General features: G+C 41.7%; 1 protein-coding gene across 2 annotated transcripts in view; it reads left to right on the forward strand.

Moving 5' to 3' along the window:
* Positions 1-2,997: 2,997 nt before the first annotated feature.
* The window catches only part of LOC135501279 (LIM domain transcription factor LMO4.2-like), an 82,222-nt gene continuing 62,829 nt past the window's right edge, over positions 2,998-22,390 (forward strand). Inside the window, exons 1-2 of one of the 2 annotated variants that reach the window (XM_064793308.1) lie at positions 2,998-3,221; positions 7,319-7,380. In XM_064793308.1, coding sequence (XP_064649378.1) covers positions 7,326-7,380 — 55 coding nt within the window. In that variant the 5' untranslated portion in view covers positions 2,998-3,221; positions 7,319-7,325. Of the gene's footprint in view, positions 3,222-7,318; positions 7,381-17,013; positions 17,094-22,390 lie in introns of those variants that run through there. The other variant, XM_064793309.1, reaches the window with a different exon arrangement.

Consider the following 22,390-nt stretch of genomic DNA (forward strand, 5'->3'; position numbering starts at 1 on the left):
AAAGTGCATGAAGCGTTTCGCTAGAACCTGTTAATTAGCTAAACAACGGTCAAACCTGATCAAAAGCGCTATGTGCTGTCGACGTGTGCTAGATTCACTCCGAAAATTAACAAAAACAAACGGAACTGATCAGCATGAGCCATTATTAGTAGAAATGCACAAGTGATCCCCGTATGCTATTGGAACTCGTCATAGACAGACCAACTCCTCTTCTTATTTGTGAGGACCTGTGTACTGAGTAAAAAGTTGTACTTCTGAAATACCAGGTGCAACATCTGTGTGTGTGCCTTGTCTTTGCCCATATATATACATGCATTTCAGCAATTCAATTCGATAGATAGCTGGAGAGGCCGCGACTGAAGAGGGAAAACAGACTCACAAAATGTGTCAATCTATCTTTCAGCTTACCCCAAAAATAAGGGGAGACTCAGAAACAGAAAGACACTCAAAAACGTTACACCTCTCTGCTCTGAGTGCGAACCGACTCTGTCGCCAGCTCATAATTCTAACGATTGGCGTCGCCACTGTCACTTTTGCCCATTCAGTTGAAAAGATGTTCTCGATTAAAAAACATTTACAATTATGCTGATTAAATATTTATCGAGCGATAGAAGAATTGTTTGTTTGTGCGTACACTGTAACAATGGGCCATTGTCATTTATCGTATTGTTATTTCAATACTTTAAAACTGCTGCTTGTAATTACATGCACTTTTGATAATTATTTTCTTAACCTGATAAACAAACAATTGGATGAAAAGGGACTACTTTAATATCATCTATTTGATCGCACGCTGACTATAATGTGAGGAGCCAAACAAAAAACTGAAGCTGAACAACTTGGATTGTAATATCTAGATCAGATTGTGGTGGATGAGGGGATCGGGGTCATAATTTTCATTGAAGTGAACTGGGACTGGCCCATCCGGAGCATTCATACATATATATTTCCACCTTCCTGCACATCCTCAGAAATGCCAGCTCAACAATGGACTTCTAGCGTAACAATGGTGCAGTAACGCAACAATGGAGCTTCTTCCTTGAGAGGAAATTGGCCAAACGAACGCTTTCAATAATCATTGCTGGCTCTTCATTAATTTCCTTTCTTGTTAAAACATTTGGTTAATCTTCATTTCCACAAAGATCCAACAAAGGGATGGCTTTACGTCAATAAACAGACTGCTCACATCAATGTGAGCAGCACAGCAATTGCGGCCTCAACTTGTTCTTCGCCTAGTCTATCTTGATTCAACAGGGACTATAGTCACTGTGGGTCGACTCTTTCCAAGAAGCACCTCAACGATAGAAGGACAGAACTGAACCATCGTAGTATACTATATGTTCCTTTTCTTCTGATGTTATAATCTTGAGGAGGATTGGGATTACTAATCAGTAAAAAATGATATTTAGAAATCCTCATAAGTGACGATTTGGTCAGGTTGGTGATTCAGTTTTAGCATGCACCCGATTTAACATGACAGGCCAATCCAATTATCGCTAGATTATTCATTTCTAATACCGTTTCCTTGTTTTCGTTTCGACCCATTGCCTCATGCACTGGTTGGCGCTACCAGTGGGTGGCGTTCATGTGTGCACTCCAATTTGGCCAATCGCTCCATTTGTTTTGTTTTAAATACAACATCCCCCCTGTGTTTTTATTGCACTTTTATACTTATCACTCTTAGCAAAGTGAGCCTTGAACGTGTGTTACTGGGCACTACAGCTCCTTTTTCTTAGACCATCGAAACAACTTGACAAGAAGGAAAACAAAATCGCAATTCTGGGGGTTGCAGCTCTTCAATTTGTCCCGTCCGAGAGCGTCTTCGTCACACTGGAGCAGGGCGTTCCTTTAACGTGAGGGTTGCACAATGAAAACAGTCATTTATTTCCTGTATAAAACCTTGCAGTACATGAATATCAATAATACATCCACTAATTAAAAGCACTATCGATTAAACGTAAATCGGCAAATTTACACACGTCAATCAAATGATTAATTAAATTATCCTTGGTTCGTGTCTTAATAATGTTGAAGCGGAGATGAAATACATGTAATGACAAAGGCCCGTCAAACACTCGAGAGAAAACCAAACAAGTCGCCAGAACTTGGTGACAGGTTGTATGGTTTGTGCGGCTGCCGTTGGCCCCTAATATAGCAACAAACAGCCCAGAAAAATACTGATGGAAGGTCATGGATGAACAAATAACAGCCGATTTTAGAGCTTTTAGACTTCAAAAAATTGGGTTTGTCTCAAAGCGCTTCAAAACAACTATCATGGGGTGATAGGGGATACCAAATACAGCGCAGGACCGCTGAACTGGACCCGTGAAGGACGAGGCAGCGGCAGGTTCGAACCCAAGACTCAACCGCGCTCTATGGCGAGATCACTAAGAAAGTAGCTATTGATACAATATAGAAAGAGTCTGCCAAGAAGCAAGCAGAACACTGCATAGCCTCAAGCCTCAAGCAACCAAAAGAAAATACGATGTTTTCGTCAAGTATCCTTAACTCTGCAGTGTCCTAGGTCATACATATCACACATTCTCATGTCTAGTCCCTAGGAAGGGCCTATCATTTATTCACACTTAAATTTGAGCTGAAGAATTTATGCCAGTTCAGATGATGATGCGTCAACTACAGAGACTGAACAAATTCTCCAATGTTTGCATCCATTATTCTTCACTTCGCCGAGCCTGGGGTCTCGCAGATTACTCAATCCTCTAATGACACTCTCATAACTTGTACCTAGATCTATAAAGGGCCTATTATTAATTCACAGCAGTAATGATCCCTTAAAGCGTCAATTAAGTTACAGCGAGTGCTCTGGAGAAACCCAGTAAAATCGATATAAGTTATACTCCCTTGCGCGCTAATGGTTGAGCCCAAATGCCTATTATCCGCGCTATGGTTCGTCCATTGCGAGGGGTGGATTTTCTGTTGGCTCCATTCATGAGTCACTGCAGAGAATGCACATGACAGTTGAGTGTATATCGGCAAAGTGAGAGGTCGTCTGTCTATGACCAAGTGAGATTGTCAACATCTCCTCTATTTGATAATCCTAAGGATAAATAGAAATACAATTAAGTCTATACCCATTCGGATACAAATCTTCCCTTGACATTCAGATTGTCGTAGCCGGGTTTGGCTGATTTTTTTTGTGCTGGCCCGTTTAGGAATTTAACATCACTGACTTGGAGAGAGGGAGGGACGTAACTTTCAAGGTAATTAGTGTTTTTGTAATTAGAGTAGTCTAGAAGGTGGCAGTGTCTTGTTCACAGGGCAATAATGCTCATCTCTTGATCAGTGGAAGGTGACCGTTGATTGGCAACTGATGCTGGTTGTCATAGAGATTTCAAATCGTGATGCCATGGCGATACATCGTTGACTTTGGGTTGTTTCTGACATGCTTGAAACAGGGTCAGCCTAAGGCTTTCAATCCTTCTCACAATCGGTTGTATTGACTTTCACATCCTCGTCGCCTTTTAACGAAGGAAGCTTGGTACCACGACGGATGGTGCAAGGAATGGGTCGTCCAGCAACAGTCAAATGCATCGTGTGGGATCCGTGAACATGTTAAACACATTCCGGTCAATGGTAGAGTATGCGCTGGTTCTATGCGTACTGTTCAGCTTGCATGCTGGCTGCGGCGGCATGGACCTGCGAGCTATATCCCGCTGGGTAGCACACTATGCAGGTTATCCGAGCCTCTTTGAACAGCTGAAGTAGTAAACAGCTTGCTCTATCAGCTCTTGGTTGGCAATGCTATCAAATTCAGCTTCTTCTTGTCCTTGGGATGTCAGGCTCAGGGTCATGCAGTAGCCTAATGCCAACAGTCGTCGAAGGCAGTCCTCGTTTGTCTCAATACAAAGGTTAGCCTCTGGAACAGGGGCATGGGCCTGCCGTGGGTGGATGGTCACTTGCCCCCCCCCCCCCGAGGTTAGACAACGAAGTCATGAGGTATTTGTTATCAAAGCTCCTGTAGGCTCAATTTGCCTGCTCACTCGAAGTCATTCGTATGGACTGCAAAGAATGCCTTTTGTGTGGGACGCTCAAGGACTCCGGGATCAGGAACTACGTGATTATGAAGCCCTTTGCATCACGACACCACTGAGGCCGACCGCGACTGTGCAACGATGTCGATGTTACTACTGTCCGGAGTGCAGCCATAGTATCTGCAGCCACTGCAGCATTGGAGCCAAATCAGATAATAGTCTATGCCACGCATCTACGCTACACGAGCACACAGTCCATTGACGTGCCTGCATTCTCATTCAACGCTGTACAGTCTGAACCTGCAGCTGTCTTCCATTCAATCTCTGCTTTCAACAACCTGAGCACTTGGTCTGCTCTCCATGCAAGATGCACTGTCACTCCATATAACTGTTCATGTCCTATTGGCCTAAATAGCCCAATATTGTATTGCACTCCGTTAAAAATGTTCCCCCGATAAAAACTTGTCTCATTGACGACAGTAAATGCAACCTGATTGTCTATGTCCCAGACATTGGCATGATTAAAACAAGTATTTTTTTCTTTTCTGTATGAAACATCCATCCCTAGCTAGGATCTGGATGGAGTGCCCTGAGCTGTCTCAGTGGAAGTTCTTAGAGCCTACCCCCTCCCAATCGGGTAGAACTGGCACCAGCTGAAAGGATAAAAACAGATAGACAAAGTGTGGATGCACTCGGTCACTCTTCACTGTCCCCGTCCCATTGACTTAGAAGGTCATCTATTCTTTGCAGACCGTTAAATTGGTTCCTTGCTGTGTTTGAACTCTCATTGCAATGTTGATTTGGGCCTACGTGTGACATTTACACGACACATGCATTAGCAAGCAATCGCGCCATATCAAAGTATGAGTTTCCACGAAACCATTAGCAGTAATTGGCAATTTAGCTGAAAGTCCATGTTTCTTTTTCATAGAGGTGTACCGTTGCAAGGTTGGGCAAGTCATTGGTTGTCAGTGCTATGCACACTCACTATTACTTTTGTCCATGTTCTCGTTATCCCGCCCAATTAACGTGCTTCTGCTTTGAAGACGACACACAACTTGGTCAGAGCTACCTGAAGTCTATTCGTACAGACAATATTACGAAATTTGGAAGATATCTTGCTGGGGAATGTCGCCATTCTTTGAATAGTCGATTTAATCTCATCAGAAATGAGGTCTACAGATAAGTGCACTGAAATGCATGTTCAAATTAAATGGATAACAGGAAAATATCAGTAAATGCTCTTCTTCGTTAATCAATTGGTGGTGTAAGCTCTGTTAATAGGGGAGAGAGCCACTGTTTCTTTAACCAAACCATCGGAGCTCTCCGTCTCCCCTGGTTGGCTATGGATATATCTTACCATGATAGCCAACCTCCATGTCATGCTTCACTATAATGTGTGATCACATGTTAAAATCCTTTTCCATGTTTTAAAGAACCAATGGACGGTTCATTTGCTGATAAACCTCTTGCTAAATAGTTTTGATGGACACTTGAGAGTGCTGATTTTGGTATTCACGTGTAAGGTAGCCCACCGTATCCAAGATAACGATGGTACACCCACGGGCTACTGTGGTTGCCCAGCTATCAATGGGTTAACTCTGTCTCTATTCGACAATGTTCTAATAAGAACTGAATGGCTGGCACCTATTAGCGGCGACCGTGGGAGCAATAGATAAAACCAGAGGAAGTCAGGAAGCTAAATTGCCAATTAAGGCGGCCGAAGAGTCCTACGATTATTGTCAGCAAAATGACAGCCTTCTTTCAAAGGCGATGTCAGAGTGATTACATTGAGAGATGGAGCCAATCACACCGTAGAGTAAAAGTCTTTATATTATTGAGATTGGCCTGGTTTTGTAGTCTCTCGTCAGTAGGCCTGAAAAAAGCCTCGGGATACGACGGACTAGTTGAGAGTTTATTCCAACAATGGTGGAAGAAGGATGTTTTCACAAATTGGTTATTAGCAAAGCCTTTCATCAGAGGTGTATGGAAAACTAATTGGACTTCTCCCTCAAACAACTCCGCGGATTGCCAATGCTCGTAGGCGAGTTATAATGACCTAGTCATACAGGACATTGACATGAGCACTGTCCGGTCATCTTTATGAACTTGGCAGCTTATGATGAATTTATTAGTCAGCTTGTTTATCCAAGTTGATTGGAATTTTAAGGTGTGGTAGCACTGGGACTATTGTTCAGCGTCATGCTGGTGGCTCTAGAAGAAACCTTAAAGGAAAGCTATCACGAAACAATAAAAAAAAATTAGAATTTGAAATTACCCGTCGGAAACAACAGGCGAAACACACCCCCATTCATAAATCTACGCTGTTTTGAGTACTCAAGACAGGTGGGCCACTACTCGACACAGCCTCGCCATTTAGCATTTTCAAGATGTATTGTACCAAGTAATCTTAATCAGGCCATCAATGACGATCACGACTGGCGCCAAAAATTCCGTAGTATTTGTTACATAACATGTCGTTCTCAGCTTTCTGCATCATGTCAGGAGCTCATAGAGTAGACTCATATTCTGCAGGGTACAGTATTTCCTCCTCCTAAAAGTGTTAACACATCGACTGTGCTCTAATAGGTTTCACCAATTATTCTTATTACATACCAAGGTAGTCTTAATGCATGGACTATACACACACCTGGCCCCATTAAGAAGTGCATTTTCCTAGACTAATATTTGGCAAATGTAAGCAAGTCATTAGTGAGAGTGCTTTGGCTAAGTGAAGGCACTTTCTAAAAAGATTTGAACATGTCTAATGTACTGTAGCCTATTCAGTAAGAGATTGCATGGATAGGGAAAGAAAATGGGGGTTTGAAAGCATATTGAGCTGGTGGGGGTTTAGCAGGACAAGTGCTGAGATTGATGTTCGATTTGTTTTACATTTGCACGTATCTAACAAGTAAATCTCGTCGCCACTTACAACTGGGACCCTACAATGATGCACTTAATCTGAGAGTTACTAAAATCAAATTGCATGAGTATCATGCATGATTGATGACCAGGGTTTTTCACTGAAAGGGAGAAAACAATCGAACAAAACGTCTTAAGATGTCATTCGGAATGCCAGATAGTCGTTCTCTCAAACGAAATCGACTGTCCTAAAACGGGTCTGCTGCAGAGCACCAAACTTGTGTTGTCACAGTGGTATCCGTTGGTCAATAGGCATAGTCTCTCTCTTCTTCAGGGGCTGGTGAGATATGAGATAACTAATAGAGCTTTCACGGAAAAATTGAAGTTTTCTGTCTTATAACCTAGTTGATTCCTGAACACAGTATTCAGACTTGTAACACTGAGTGTTATTGGGTCAATTTCAGTGACTCGATGTACGCAGACCACGGTCAGCAAGGGGATATGGATGGGATAGATCAAGCGATGGGTAAGTAGGACCACGGTCCTTGCCATGCAACCCTCAAATCCTTCATTGGTCATGTCATCGTCCTTTCACTGTGAGTTTGTGTGTCTGATTGTATACGTCGTTTGAAGTTTGATGTTACCAAGCCTACTAGTACTGTATATCATTCGTCTCTTGAACTTTGCTGTTTCGTGTTTTGTTGTCACCAAGCCTCTCCCTCATATAATTCTCCTCCTGTAGGTACTAACAGCAGAGTTACCCAATGTCATCCTCCTATCATCGATTAACTACTTGTTTCTTATTCTGGACTACTTCTTGTGTTTCTTCGTCAAAATCTCTGTCATCTTTGGGCAGGTATATTGTCTTCCTGACGTCATGGTCATATCTTTGACCATTTGCGACTCGTATTTGTCTGCATGCAACATGGATCTTTCTGAGGACCTCTATGGTGAGCAAATGGTATTATCACTAACCGGTGTTCGTAGACACAATATGACACAACATGTGATGCGCACCTCTAGTTAACCCCGCTTGGGTGGGGAGGGGGCCAGTCAGGTGAAACAACCTGATGCTCTGGGTACGTTTCACGAGGTAGGTCCTACCAGCTACAAATGCCATGAGTAAATATTACACACTCTTACACTGATGTTGAGTGAATGGCTCTATCATAGAATTCAACGCAAACCTGTATTTCAAATCAATAGCAATTCCCATTCTATCTGGAATTCGAAGTTCCGCCATTAAGGGCTAATTGACCATTTACTCAATCTGCCCCAAGTATTTAAATGACGCTTAATGGGCTATAAACATACATAACTGTTGATAATTGCACTAAACATACACAATAAAATCTGAAAAAAACCACACTCTCCTACAAACATCAATAAATGCATTAGTCTAATTTGAATGTCTCTGTCTGATAAGACGACATTACCATTACACCTTCCATTCAGATTTTTAAAATTGTGAATTAGCATGCTCTATGAAAGAAAGCACGGTCAGGCAAAGTTACAATCCAATTCAGTTTACTGCATCTTGTCCAATCAAGGATTCATACGGAGAGGGAATGTGCAATGGTCAAAGTGACCATGGTTTTTTTTTTAGTGCTTCAATCTCAGGGTACGTTTCAGGCGCGAGGTACAGTGGGTTGCCCGTGCCCTGGATGCCTTTGCTGTTACACATCTCCATGGGATGTGGTTCTGTCAAGGCCAACAACCAGGGAACACGGTGAGCGGAGGTCGGGCACTGTGGACACGACCTGTATTTATCCTAGTATGCGATTAATCTGAGAACTCCAATTTCCATTTATGAAGGTGAACAGATTGGCTTCGTAGGCTGTAGGCTTTTCCCTTTCTCCTGTTGTTTGAAAGTACGAACTGCCCATCCAATAAAATAGCTGGCAACTAATTGCTGTCTTTTCTGCGCTGAAGGTCCTGATAATAAGATGAGATGACACAGACCCAATAATCTGAAAGATTTAATTAAAAGCCTGGCCTATCTAGGGTTGTAATTATCTCGGGCCTAATAACATGGGGTGTATGAAACGCGATATGCAACAATATTATCAACTGCTATGATGTCTGACTGTGGTAAATAAATGGTGGACACTGGACAAGGTATGCCAAAAAGTGTCTCAGTTACCTTGCTAGTGGAAATCGAACGGCGTTACACACGATGATACCAAAACGTGCCTTCTGTTTGTAATATTAATGGATATGATGGACCTACACTGCGACACTGGAAACGATAATGTCAAGGGTGAAACAGTTGTCACTGGACACTGAACATGTCTAAAAGGTGAAAACAGCTGGAAGGTACACAGTCATGTGATCGTTATATTTGCCAGGTTCCTTGGCACTACACACAGCAATGCCATGCTACATCGGACAGCTCGACACACAACTGATCCCATCGCGATGCAACCGAACACCCAATACATTTCAATGTGGCCCAATCCGAGAAGCAATGAAACGGTGCACAGTTGACATTCAATTACAGCATGATTGCCCGGGGCGGCTTGATAGCTTTCGATTGGCACAAAGCAGTGGCTGAATTACGTCCGATTTAATCAAGAATCAAAACTACCAATTACGGGCACACAGAAACCATCTAACATCTATTTACCATTGCTGTACCAGTTCTGCTCGGTTACAGCACGTTTTTGCATTCATTCTAAGCTGGTGACATTCCATTCCCTGTTATAGCTACAAGCTAAGCCCCTCTTCCCTTTTACCAATTCCCTTCTCAAATTCATTCCTCCTACAACTTTATCCTCTGAGTGTCTTGTTCTTATATCATGCAGTCTATATAGATCCATATTGAACCATGCTCCCATAATAATCTTATTACTCAATTAAATTTAATTGAGGCCCGAGTGCATTATCGCGGGGCAGCAAATTAGGAAACTGGAGACGAAAAGAAAATGGCGGCGATAAGATCGTGTCGTGTAGAACTGGCTTAATTTAGCATCCTCGTATCGAGCATTCAGACTTACTTATTTAATTAGTCAATTAAATTTAATTGAGTGCACGTGATACTTGTTAGGGTAGTACATGGGGTTCCTTACTAAGTATAGCTGTCGAGGTTTGAATTACCATAGGCGTCAGTCTGGGGTAAAATGTGGCTTAGGATCAGACACATGCAGAATCTGAGCACGTGAGAACATGTATAAAGCTAAACTGACAGTGCTTTGCATGTATTGCACACATGCCGTCTCTGCACCACATGTGCACGACATATTAGCATATATACTCAATTCTATGGACACAGATGTTGTTACAAAATAAATACATAATGGATATAAGTAGGGATGCGAAATGTTGGCTGTTTAAATGAAAATGTTTTGTAATGCTTTTTGGCAGGTTTCGCAACTCTGCTTTCTGGCTGTTACCTTATGGTGGATGAGTTCCCAATATCATAGTATTCATTTTGCCAAATGACATAAATGCAATGTAGCCTGCAGCATGCACTCGTTATTATGACTGCAGCGTTACACATACACTGAATATGATGAATCACATCAGCTGCACATTATCTAACACTGATTTTTGTATAAATACAGACTATAGCTAATTCATGTTCTACAGGAGTAGTCTTGTTGTATCCAAATGATTATGTGTTCATTAATTAATTAATCAGCGAGAAATTCAATTAATTAATTGTACGTGGCATTCGTTAATCTAAAAGCAATTTAAAATATTGGCTGGTATGAAGTAATTGCTTGACGGCAGAAAGGACGACAACAGTACAGTACATTGCATTCTGTTAGCATGGCATCGTTTTTGCTGGCTTGCATGTATGTGTTTTGTGTGGCCAACTCTCACATGTAATCTGTTTTTGTTTTGGGAAAGTAAGACTGAGGCGTTGACCTTTTGCGTAAAAGCATGACTGGTTATATAACTGTCCAAATTTCCTCACGAGATCAATAATTCGTAACCTCTTCATTAGCCATCGTCTGACTTCTCTGCTCTGGTCCTGTAAACCACGTTCTCAGCATGTACCAGGAGAGCACGCAATGCGGCTGTGGTTTTGATTGGTCGACATATGTCCATCGAGGAGGCGTGAAATCTCGCCACATCACGCGAGATGCTGCTTCGTTGCTGAAACCAGTGTCAGGGGCAACTACTAGGGAATGAGATCCTTGGACCCCGCTGTATAGCTTTAGCTTTGTAGAACGGATAATTACTTCCAAAAAATGTTGAGGGTTAAGTTGTTTACAAGTAATGTTTGGGGAAACCATAATCCCACGACCAAGTAGGCCCAATATAGTTTACTAGTCCAACACTCAGTCAGCCAAAGATTGCTCATTAAAATCAAATTGAAGATAAACATTCAGCAAAAGCAAATGTAATTAGGAAGGCCTGTTAGTTTTTCCATGTAGAGCTACACAATGCATGCCTCATTAAAACGAAAGAAAACCCATACAGTTCACGCATTCACTTAACTAATTGGTTGCCTTGTTAATTTCTGTGTGTCTTGTGAATAGACTTTCCCTAATTAGTTTAGGGGTAGATGGGTGGTACACATCGTTATTGAGTGTGCATTTGTGCAGTGTGTACAGTGTAAATATAATGCTTTTAGTGCATTTTAGCATTGGGCTGCTCTCTCTGTTGTTCCATTAAGTGGTTTGTAATGGAGGGACACTGATGGTGATGGAGGGAGGTCATGTACCTAATGGTGACTGCCATTACACTAAATCGCATCAGCTAAATGGCACGGCTGATTGAGGAACTGGATTGGGATTACAGAAAGTAGCAACGGCAGCAGTAGTTTAGCAAATCATGTGATCAAAATAGCGGCTAGTCCTTCATGGATTCACATGTTATCATATTTCGAGAGAGAAATAGGACGTGTTGTTTTGGCGGTCAACGAACCCCATATTCAGGATGGAGGGACTCTTGTTAGGCCATTGCAACGCAGCGGTAGAAGACAAGCATGAACATAAACATGCTTCAAATGACTATCCACTTGAATAGCCAAATATCCCCTCTGCTTAGTTCCACTGAGGAGCAACCTACTTTTATCGCAACTCCTCCCTTACGCATGTATCGGCGTGGCAAACGCAGCGTTCCACAACACTATAGCGGAACTGGATCGATTCATTATCGGTTTCATATAACTCTTTGATGAAGGCAGATATCACTTTATGTACAGATACTCATCAAGATCAATGCTGCCAAAACGGCTCCGTTCCGTTTGCACTCGTCTTTTACAACCACCCGAGTGACGACTGGCCGCAATGGCGATTGTCTCCATGAGAGGAACGTTGATGATGAAGGAGAGTCCGAAGCTATCGTAGTTCTGAGAGTAAAAATACACATCTGGAAAACGAGACGATCAAAATGATCTCGTGATTCCGCCACACCTTCTAAAATGGCCAGACCCAACAGCATAAACTGTCACGATCGATGTTTTCCTGTCCAAGCCTCCGCCTTCCACATCCATATCATCATTATATCACAACCCGCCCAATTAGTACAAATGTTCTTCCCTCCAAGGCACAGGAGAGGCGGCCATTACTAGCTCGCGTTTTTGATATTTTCCCAGTCAGGACCGCTCATTAGTTTGACTTAAGTAAACAGGGCTCCCGTAGGCCCGGGGAATTCTAATTGGAGCTTGTCCCGCCTTTATGCCTCTGACAATCGCCACCTCATTAGCAAGGCATTTGTTGTCTGCACGGGCAATATATAAAGTACGCGTTAAGTACAAATGGGTCGTTTTGTTGTTTCGAGGCCAGGGTCGAAAAACGGAGAATTTTGAATTAACTTTATTAAGAAATAAATACATTACATCCCACCGCATTATGAGGTAACTAAACCGTTGGTTGAATGTTACGCTGATTACGCTAGGCAAGGTGGAATATTTCTTCCTCGGACAAAAAAACACTCCCCAATCAAGAAACGACCACAGCATCAAACTGGACCTGACTGTCTTTGATTTTTCCTTGGAGACGAGGTCGATCTATTACATGTCGCCTGCGTCCATTAGGCGGCCATCTTTGTTGACGTTGTCGTGATCTACTATGACACATTCAATACGTTAATTGCCAATCCTGAAATCACTCCAGAGCCATTATGGCCACTTCCGGGTGCCAAAACCCCAGATCGAACACTGCGTCTGATTTTACAGCGTTCCAGAATCAGAGAACCATTAGCGAGGGACGCACCATAGATCACTTGGTGTAATTACACATGCTATGGCTAATGTATTGAGATTTTCCATGCCGCGTCCATTCGCTGGCCATGGCACTCTAAGTAATTTTATACTAATATTGGAGAAGGTTGTGCGCCGTTATTGGAAGCCGTATGATGTATAGAGCGTCTAGGTGTCACTCCATTACATTGCTACACCAGTTATTATTTTGTATAACATGAAGCAATATGTATCGGTGGCTATAAAATAGCAATCGCCTAGGAGTGGACTGCTGGTCAACGAAATCAAAATGGCCGTCATATCCAAACAAACTAGAAACGTAATAGTATATGTAATTAACCTTATATCATTGCTGACAAAACCTTGCAGAACATGAAGGAATTGACTGCAGTGAAAGCAATCTTGAGATCAGGTAACTGATATGACCAATACTAAGATGAGGGTGGCAAGACTAATTCGACATTGTGACAGTTTTACTACAACACACGCTCTCACAGCGGTCAGTAGTATAGGATAACTACCCACATCACTTCAAATTATTCAACTGCCCCTTCCACACCAGCCCCTCCCTCAACCCAGAATGTACCCTTCATCAATACAGGGTTAAATGATTGGCAATGTTCTCCGAGTCCATCACGATATCACGAACTGAAGCTATATGATTGCACAAACAACATCCCAGCAGAATCCATCTCCATAACATAAACCCTGCCGCCACTGCCATCATAATCTATAATGGTAAAAGCAATGTCTTAACCACCATGATCCACAAAAAGCATTTAAACAAAAAAGAATAAATTAAAGTGTGCTTTTATCCAATCACGTTAAAAGCCTGACATCAGTTAAAGCTGTCAAGACCGGCTAGAACATTTACTTTCAAGCTGTATTATTTAGATGGTGTTTGCAGTCAAATACCCATTACGTTAATGCCTAGCGCTTAGATTCCATCGCCTCGAGCAGGTTATGTTCCGACGGCTAGAGTGTTGGCAACCATTATCTAATGGATGGTACACAGGCGATTGGAGAAAGGCACCAAACAAGGTAGCTTTTAGCACTGACCTCAGAATAGGATATGCTTTGAGAAAACAATAAAAAAGCGGCTTGTGGCCGTGGTAGGATTCGCATCGGTTACGTCGGACATATTGTCGAATGGGAAGCAAGTGCTCGTACAGCTACAGTCGTGCATACGCCAGTTTGAGTGCCATGGTGCAACACGTGCCCGTTGTGAGTGTCCTGCTCTCAGCCACGGAAGACGAATCAGTCGACGGATTGTCAAAACTGTGCGACGGTATACAACATACTTTCTTTGGTTGTGATTGGTATACCTTGAGTGCAACAGTAGGGTTGCTGGTGTAACGCATTTGGAAACGACAGATGAAGTAGGTCGAAGAGACGTTCTGAGCATTCGCCTCCGTTAAATTGAATATAGCTGTAGTTGTTGTTAAAAAGTTAACATTAGGACAATTTTCGGGGTAGCCGAAGAGTTGAAAAGGTTAAAACTGCAGTCATGGCGCGAACAAAAGAAGAAGCGCCAACAGTGTCATTTATGGATAATCCCTGTAATTGTTTGAGATAGTTTTCAACATGTTCCGCGCGCCTTCTTCTAATAAATGTTCAAAGATCGCAATTTGTTGGTCATTATGGGTCGGGAGCTGGCAAGTAAATGTAGAACTGATGACAGGTTATAGGCTGCGACACGCAACCATTTACCCTCAAGTGTGCTGGGTGTGATTTAAGACAACGATGCGGCTATGATGAATAGTAAATTGTGGAATTTGTGAGGGGGGATTATCACATGGTGCTTGGTAGGATTTCTATGGAAGAATGGCACGGGGTGGCCGTGATATTGTTCAGCAAATGTGGTGGTTGATGGCTTCAAGATTGTTAGAGATAGAGGGTAATAATTTTCTGCAACACTTCCTGGCAGAAAGGTGTCATTTAGACGATGAGCTCAGAACATGATGAATAGCAGTTGGTCAGGTGGTGAAATATTGCTTTCGTAATCTGTATTTGCGATGCTGTAGGGAGGCAACACGAAGGCAACTTGAAACATCAATAACTCGACCTACTTTAGCGTTGAATTTACCAATAAAGAGTATAAAATAGTAAACAAGAACCACTCATCACATTTTTTACTCTATCGAACTATTCCCGAGGCCCACATACTCCTTTGGATACGGAAGTCTTTGTGGAAAATTATCTTAAACGCTTAAGCATAGTACATGCACAAGAAAAGCCAACAAATATATGCTAGATTTGTAAAAATAACTGTGCCAAGTATTATACCGTGAAAGGTTTTGGGCCTAAGGCATATCTTCTTTACCCGATATCTGCATCACAGATATACTACAAACCTATATCCAATTACCAAGGATCTCTCTTCACAATGCATGGTTTACCGCGGCTTTGTCCTAAGTATCATCACACATCATTCAAAACAACAGGAAATTAAAGTGCCATTTTTTCGTTTAAATTCACTTTTAAAAAGCCTTTATAAACTGATGACTTTAGGCATTATATTTTGCATAAATCTTGCTTTTCAGTACATATATTTATCCAAGAGCGAAATTTTAATCCATCTTTGTCTACATCAGATAATCAGTTGGCCTAAGGGAAAGAGAGATTCACGGAATTACACAGCATAAGCACACCAAAAAACAACTCAATGGCACTACGTCAATATTGGACGTCTCCTCGTGAAAATAAACATGTTGTCAGTAAATATCGCAACATTGTCCAAACCGCTGGAAAGTTTCAGGCCTGGGGCCACAGCCTTATTTTTATCCATGATCCAGTTTCATCGCTTTGCTTTCTTTCTCATTCTCCGCTTGCCAGGTTGCTTTGTTTTCACCCTGTCTCTTTGTTTGTGTATCTCGTTGCCATTTCGGCGGATGTCTTTAGTCTTTAGTTCTTTAACGACACCACTAGTAGACTCTACCGACATATCTGTATGCGATCTACAGTTTAACCAGTCATACTTGTGATGAAGTGGACACCAAACTCTGTATTGTCTGATTATCATGTTGCGTATGAGAACCCATTGTTTTGGAGACGTGCCTTTCGCTATTGCGACTCCTCCCTCCGGTTGCATCAGGCCTATCAAAAGATTGCGTTTTAGCCCTAGGCTTTTCGCAAGTACCCAAACATAAAGGCTTTTGTTTGGCAGAAAGCAGTGCTTCTGAACAACCACTCCAACCTCTACAAGTTGAGAAACTTCGGAAAGTTGCATGCCGTTTTACCAGCGTGATAGTGTTACTCCTAAAGTCTCCTCCTTCAGTGCGGTTCCAAACTCTTGGGAGGAACTTGCTTCTAACTTCTCTTCAATGCGTCCCTTCGCAAGATGTTCACAGGGATTGGACTCAGGCAAATGTTTTACGGAGTTCATTATTCAGAATATTCCCTTTGCGCTTGGAAATCCAGGCGCTGGACATGCATTGAATAGGCCAGGGTTCAGACAATTGGAATTCCTTGTCTATTAATGCAAATCGATCTTTCACACTAAAGTCCTTTTTATGAGTTATCTAAAACAAAAAGGACAACTTTGTTCTGTTGGAGAATAGGCATTTAATTTTTAGTGTCATTGAGTAGTTCACGTTAGTGCACTTGATTGTAAGTGTATCGCAAGTTGTCGTGAAAGCTTTAAAATGCTCTGAAACCAGGGTCGGCGATGTGTCTAAATCGATTCCTTGATAAAATGTCTATAAATGCTATTAACTTAATAGGAACTCATCAGTTCGTTCAATATTCCATTGAAAGCAAAGCTTGAAAGCCAATTATAGACCTCCAGGCTGTAGAAATTAAAATGAAGCCTAGTGACGTCACGAAGTATAAAAACACGTGTGCTAACAACCTTATCCTCACATCACCATTATACATTCTCATCACATTGTCATCACGACACCATAACTCCCTATCAACGAGGTTTAACTGGCTCCTAGCAACCCCATCATCAGGCTTAGCTAAATATTGATTTGCAACATAGCTAGGCCTTTAGTTATTAGCGAGCGAGTGGGTTTAGCAATACTTCTTGGATTTTCGCCATCTCTCGTTTACAATGCCGCGGATTCGTCAAGCCATGTATCATGGTAAGTTTTCGTATTCTTAGCGAGGTTTTTTTACTGGATTCAGGATATTTTCCCAATTTATCGATTCAGTCTTATAAAAGGTAGCCTTAGGCCTAAGTTAGCAGTAAATACTATCTATACAGACTGTGGCATAACCAATGAGTCATTTTATTGTTCGTTGAACTATCTTATTTTTCGATGAGGATTTGCTGGAAAGTGTCTTGGCAGTTTGAAATCACCTCGATATAGATGTCGTAACGATACTTTGATCCTCCCGAGACCTGAGTTTTCTCAAATCTTCTCAGTTTTGTTTACCCGCCTCTTGTTAGTTGATTAGCTCTATTTTAAACATATACATGTTGTACGTTTTTTATTCACAAAAATTGGTATATTTCCCAAAGGTCATCGCACCGTTCTCGTCACATGCGGCATCTATCCACCTTAAAAAAAAAGGGTCATGTGGCGTAATCCTCAGCATCACACAGATTCCCCTATGAATCGCCAGGAAGCTCCGTTCATAGATTTTTACTTTAGTCTGATTTTCTGCCCGCCATTCCAGTCATTCATAGTTTTACCACATCTACGTTTAAGCTCATGATTGCCCTTTTCTTCTTTACAATTACCAGCAAAGTTCTACTCTTCGACTTCGTTCCTTACTTCTCAATATAACAATGTTCTGACTAGTATCATACCTGCCCGATTCCTCTACCTCTCACACCAGATCATGAGCAGGCTTGACGTCGAGGCGGACACGTCCAACATCAGCATATTAACTAATTTTCTCAGCATTAATGGTTCCTTTAATTCTCTTCTTTATCATCTTCTGCATTCAGCGTTCGTGTCCTGTGTACGATATCCAGTAGTGGTGAAGATGAAGGTGTTCTGAATCGTTATAGATACTTAATACATAATTAAATATCATATCGTCTATCCTCGGACCTGTCATCAATACTCAAGACACCCTTCACACCAGATGACTTTACCACCAGACACGTCCACCACTTTCCTTCAGCAGTACATTAACATCTCCTCTCAGTATTATTGGCTATACTTTAATACTTAGTCAATTAGTCAAGCCGTTTTCCGCCATTACTCGCCATCTTTGATAAAAGCACGTGTTAATGGATCCGTGAGTGACACTTAGACTTAATGCATGCAATCAATGGGACATTCTCCTAACACCCCCTTGGCGGATATCACGCAGTCTCTTGGTGGTCCTTTGCCCTTTTCATGCCTAGGCCAGTCTCGAAGAAGAATGATACCTTCTGCTGTTTATAAATGGACCAAAAAGCTAGGGAAATGGTGGATCATGAAAAGCAGTACGCTTTTGGCTTATCCAGCCAAGAAAAGGTTGAATAAAGGCTTGTGGTTGGTGTTTGGCTGTGGCATACAACCAGTAGGCCCCTGAGAAAGGTGTTGTCTACTTGCATCTCTATCAACATCAACCCCGTTTGAGTACATGCGAGTGGTGACAAAAAGTGGCATGACAGATATCATTGCTCGTTAGAACAGTGTCAACAAAATATGAATTAGAACATAAAAGGCAGAAAGCTGGCAACTAGTTCATCACACTCTCGTCGGCTTTCTGCCCACGAGGTCTCGAGAAACCAAAAATAGATGTAAACATATGGAAGATCTAAGGGTAGAGGAATCTGTTCGTTTTAATCAACTAAAATGTACAAAGTGTCCTACTCTCACTAAGATATACAGCTGACCATCAGACAAATTACAACGTGACCAAGAGCGAGGAGTTTTATCTCTTCTTCAGATCCCACAACTCAATTATTATATGTCCCATTACATCCCTCTGTCAGCCCACCATTCCTCGGAAGCTAAGAATATCCAAAGTTGTCAATTACTGAATGTAGCACATCTAAGAATAAGGGAATCTGCAAGTTTCAATCTACTAAAAGGTTAAAGAAGTGGGCGCATTGTGATAAGCAGAAGTAAATGGATGTTGAGCTCGGGGGACTTTGCGCTGAGTAGTAACCGCAAGTTAGCTAACAGGCAGAGAAGATGCAGCATCGGGCTGACTGAATGTGGCCTATTTTTGGCCCATTCGTGCCCTTACACGGCGACATATGACCAACTTTTCCGAAGCGTATCTCGCAGAAAAGGAAGGTTCGAGTCAGTTATAGGTGACACATGTGCGTACGCTTCGTGCCGTGGTGAAGCCTTTTCATTATTCGGAAAGGTTAGCTTTGTTTTAGTTGGTCATTTAAAGGTTGCTGCACCTTATACATGCTTCCCGAAATTGGTGGCTTGCATTGGAACTAACTTTTTCCCCCGTGTCCGTCATCAAAGGCATTCAAGTGTGTTGGTCAACCATGACTATCTCCTTTGTCCCTTCACCATAAGGCCTAGTTTCCTCTTATGACATCATTATTTCGGACACTCAGCGCCCCATTTCTGGAAAGGTGTATACAGGCCCTTGGCAAAATTTCAGGTGTTCGTTTTTAGACTGATCCGAACTCCTTCTCCTTGGTTGATTACAGCTTTCTAGGCTTATTCAGGTAAACTCTCGTGTACCAGTCATGGCGAGCAGAATCATGAGAACAAATCAAGAGAGAAGGACAGCTAGCTGTCATCATCACAAACACAGCTTGCTTCCCAAAGCATTCAAATCTCCATCTTATTCTTTTGTCCAAAATCCGCCAATTATTTCTCTAATGAATTTTAGTCAATGGGTAAATTGATGATTCTGAAGGTTCCTCTTAGATTCTCTATTATCCTATAGTAATCAGAAAACCAATTAAGAGTGATTATAGCAGTTTCAGAGATCGTTAACAAATGGTTATAGTAGTGATTTCGTAATGTACAAAAGGAGACCCTATGATTTGGCACCGCTCATTGTTGTTATGTTATGTCACGTATTTCACTAATTCAATGGGACGCTGATAGATTGTCATTTTACTGTTACCTAGACGTGTATGTCCTATATAGAGCAATGAATGTTGAGAGATTCGTCATTAGGCTAGATCCGCTTGTTGCAGACACCGTAATTTACGTGGCGTGGACTTTCGTGAAGAACTGGTGGTGGTTGCCCTTGGTTGAGGCCACTCAGCCCGGTGATACTGGAACCGAGGCACCATTTACATTCACCAATAATTCCATACCAACAGGGCCAGAGAATGTACACATTAGAGTACGTAAGCTGAGTATACACCGGTGGTAGTTGAGCCTACTCCAGCTTGTTGATGCTTGTGCCCTGTCCAAGCCCTTTAATCCCATCGCTGACCACTCAAACCCTTTCACAGTGATTGCCAAGAGAGAGCTCGAGAGAGCACTACGACAACATCTACCACTCAGCCTCTCCATTAACTCTTGATGGCTAAACTAACACTGAACCACTTTGTTCACGTAATAGGTGCGTGCTTCTAATAGACATTACGGTTATGGATTGACATTGAAAATTGCCAGGTGTACATGGTGTCACAAAATGAACTTGAGAGGCTAAACCAAGAGGTTATACCAAAAGCATTGTTTATGTGATACAGAATGGCATTGAAGAAGGGTAAAGAGTTTCTCAAAAAGCGACACCCATTCGCAGACATTTGCCATCTCTGTTGTTAACCATTTGCTATTACACCCGGGTGCTTCTAATACTGAGACAAATGCTTATTGACTGACCTTGAAGGAAGCCAGATACAGGATGCCTGAAATCACTAAACCGATCTCAACGCCAACACCCCAAGTTTATGTGTTAGTAGTACAGGTTCATTGTAACTGTAATACATTGACACTGGGAATGGCCAGGCATACAGGTTGTCCCAAAAGAAGCTGAGAGAGACCCACCATGCGTGACAGCGACTGCATATTTACATTCAGAATAGCCAGTTCCTGTCAATGCATCGATTGGACCTCACCACGACCAGAAAGCCAACCTTCACGGTGGCACTCCTGGGAGTGTACCAAAGACAATCAGGTCTATCATTATTTGGTTTCCGAGTGTATCGACAGTTATCGTATAGGGTCGGTAACTTATGTGTCAAAATGTTTTATAGCAGGTTTTCGCACCTCATAGTTATTGAATAGACTGATAAAGAGCAGGTGTTAGTTACATCTCTGTGATATCGTCTTTTATTGAGATAGCATCCTTTTTTGCTGCGCCTTTTAAAAACTTCTCGATTAAATCACAAAAGTCACATTGTAGCTGAAAGGTCAACATGATAAAAGTTAAAAAATGCTCGGTTGCTGTTTGGTAGCATGGAGGCCTTTACCTTTTGCGCTTTCGAAAACAATGGCATTAGACAAAAGACTGGAAAAACTGGGGAAAGCTTTTTTGTGCATTCTATTAGCTATAGCTTTTAACTCCTGTAAAATCTAGACAAAAACTCCACATTTTTTAAAGAGTATGTCCAACGCTAATGTACTTCCTTAAGCTAATGCATAAACTGTTTTTGTCAAAAGTTGCTGAATAAAATGCAACAACAAATAAACTTATACCTTTTGCTCGACAAATATTTTTTGAGCTGAATGCTTTCGTTAGCTGTGTATTTATGAGTTTTAAAAACTCGCAGGCTTTCTGCTGTTGCTCAAAATACAAAAATATGGTTTTTGAGGGAAAGACTTTTCCATGGCATAGATCCATAATTGACTCAGAACCATTTGTGTTATTAACAAAGTGCTAATGCGTTGCAAGAAAAAAAATCACCTGGTATTTTAATATTGCGACAAAGTACTGAAAATGCATTAGCCGCATGCATTCATATTCAATTTGCACGGATAAGCTAGTAAATAATAGGATGACAATTACGTCCCAACTCAAATTGGACCAATGCACATGCATCGCGTACATTGAATGAAGTGCGTTATGTGCACTGAAATGTATTGATTTTGCAAGCATGAAATACATTAGAAAACACATGTCACCTCGAAGTAAAACCTATACGCTATGTGCACTGAATGTACGTGGCGCACTGATCTTTTAACCATGGAATGCATAAGGGTTGGGACACGAAGAATTGTATTATGCGACTATAGACGATATGCTTAATATAAAATGTAACATTTATCTAATAAAATGGCTTCTCTAAGAGCATCCGCCTACATGTCAAATTTTAATTGTCTGCTAATGTTTACCTGTTCTATCCATTTGATAACAATGTACATTGTTTACTTTTAATGTCGATGGATGAATTATAATCTAATGCCATTACCGTCTGCGTGTTGTATAGAATTAGCTGATTGATTAATTGAATTTAAATTCACTCACTAGTTCTTCTCCCAAAGCAATTGAAATCATTGCACAGTACAACCATCCCAAGCTTTCAGAGAAATTTCCTTCAGCTCTGTCGGTTGAGTGCCTGTCGTGTCAA

The sequence above is a fragment of the Lineus longissimus genome, chromosome 17, assembly GCF_910592395.1.
Source record: "Lineus longissimus chromosome 17, tnLinLong1.2, whole genome shotgun sequence".
Lineage (NCBI taxonomy): Eukaryota > Metazoa > Nemertea > Pilidiophora > Heteronemertea > Lineidae > Lineus > Lineus longissimus.